Source organism: Myotis brandtii, unplaced genomic scaffold (genome assembly GCF_000412655.1).
Source record: "Myotis brandtii unplaced genomic scaffold, ASM41265v1 scaffold1077, whole genome shotgun sequence".
Taxonomy (NCBI): Eukaryota; Metazoa; Chordata; class Mammalia; order Chiroptera; family Vespertilionidae; genus Myotis; species Myotis brandtii.
The window spans coordinates 6610-7831 of NW_005353666.1; the positions used below are offsets into that span (position 1 = coordinate 6610).

General features: G+C 54.3%; 1 protein-coding gene across 1 annotated transcript in view; it reads left to right on the forward strand.

Annotated features, from left to right (window-relative positions):
- The first annotated feature begins 637 nt into the window (after positions 1 to 637).
- Positions 638 to 1222, forward strand: part of PDCD2 (programmed cell death 2) — a 10762-nt gene continuing 10177 nt past the window's right edge. The window contains exon 1 of the mRNA XM_014542323.1: positions 638 to 709. Within this exon, the coding sequence (XP_014397809.1) occupies positions 638 to 709 (72 nt within the window). The remainder of the gene's footprint in view (positions 710 to 1222) is intronic.

Sequence of the window (1222 nt, forward strand, 5' to 3'; positions counted from 1 at the left end):
CAAAGAGAAGTTTATGGAATTGCTGAATTCATATATTTCCTCTATACAAGAGACACTTCCCCTAAAACATCCCTTCAAGATTAAAAAAAGAAACTGTGAGAACATTAAAGGTTGAAGTCATTATGATTTTCTCCAAGGACATAGTTTCATTTTTTTTTTTTGGTACAGACTAACTTCTTGCTGTGAAAGGTGAGTTCACTGGCCCAGTCACATGGGCATGAACACAGTTCTGAAAACACTGAAGCCCTTCGGTACAGTTAGTAAATGTCGGCTCTGGGCTCTCCCCAGCGCTCTCCCTCTCTCCTGGCTGCCCCATCCGACCGCCAGGACTGTCTGCCCCGAACCCAAAGCCACAGGGGAAAGGGGACTCTGGTCCCATCTCCCAGTCGCCTTCAACACCCACCCCTTCGCCACAAGCACCTTAGCTTCCATCTGCTTTACAGAATGGCCTCAGGTAAAGCTTTTGGAAACCCCTGCTCAAGGTCAGCCCTCAGGCCCTTGCAAGTTTGCACAGCTGGATGAATGGAGGCCTTTCTCCCAAACACACTAGCTCCTATGAAGTCAAGTGCACGTCTGCCTCCTGGTGTCATTACCTCGCATCCTAATGGGCAGCAGACACAGGCCTGCGGGTGTGGAGATGACCCCTGAGCCGGCTCTAAATCGGATGAGGCAGGTGCTGGAGCCCAGGCTCAAGAGGAGGCAGCAGGGAGTGGGCTTTGCTCCGTGCCCAGCCCTGTGCCAGGTGCTCATGGTCCAGATCCTCTCCAATCCTGAGAGGTGTCTCTTTGCTCCCTTCCCTCCCTCCCTTCCTCCTTCCCTTCCTTCCGGATTTACTGAGCACCTGTTGTGCCAGGGGCTGGGGTACTAAAGGCAAAGCTAGCATCCCCAAGACCTCGCCACCCCATGAGAGCATCATCCAGAAAACGGCTGTGACCAGGGTGGGCAAGGATGCAGGGGGAGCCCCAAGTGACTCAGGGAAGGTTCTCCAGTGGAGTTACAGCCAAGCTGGGACCTGAAAGATGAGGAAGGGCATGCCAGGTGGAGGGAACTGCCTGTGCTAATGCAGGGAGGCAGGAAACAGTCTGCCCGGTCGGGGAACTGTGGGAAGGCGATGGAGCCCAGGTACAGGAAATCTGCTGGGTGAGGTTGGGGTCCCAGAACCCACTATCCGGACCCTCTACCTCCTTGACTTCCTTTGCTCTGGGCTGCCTGGCCAGGAAGA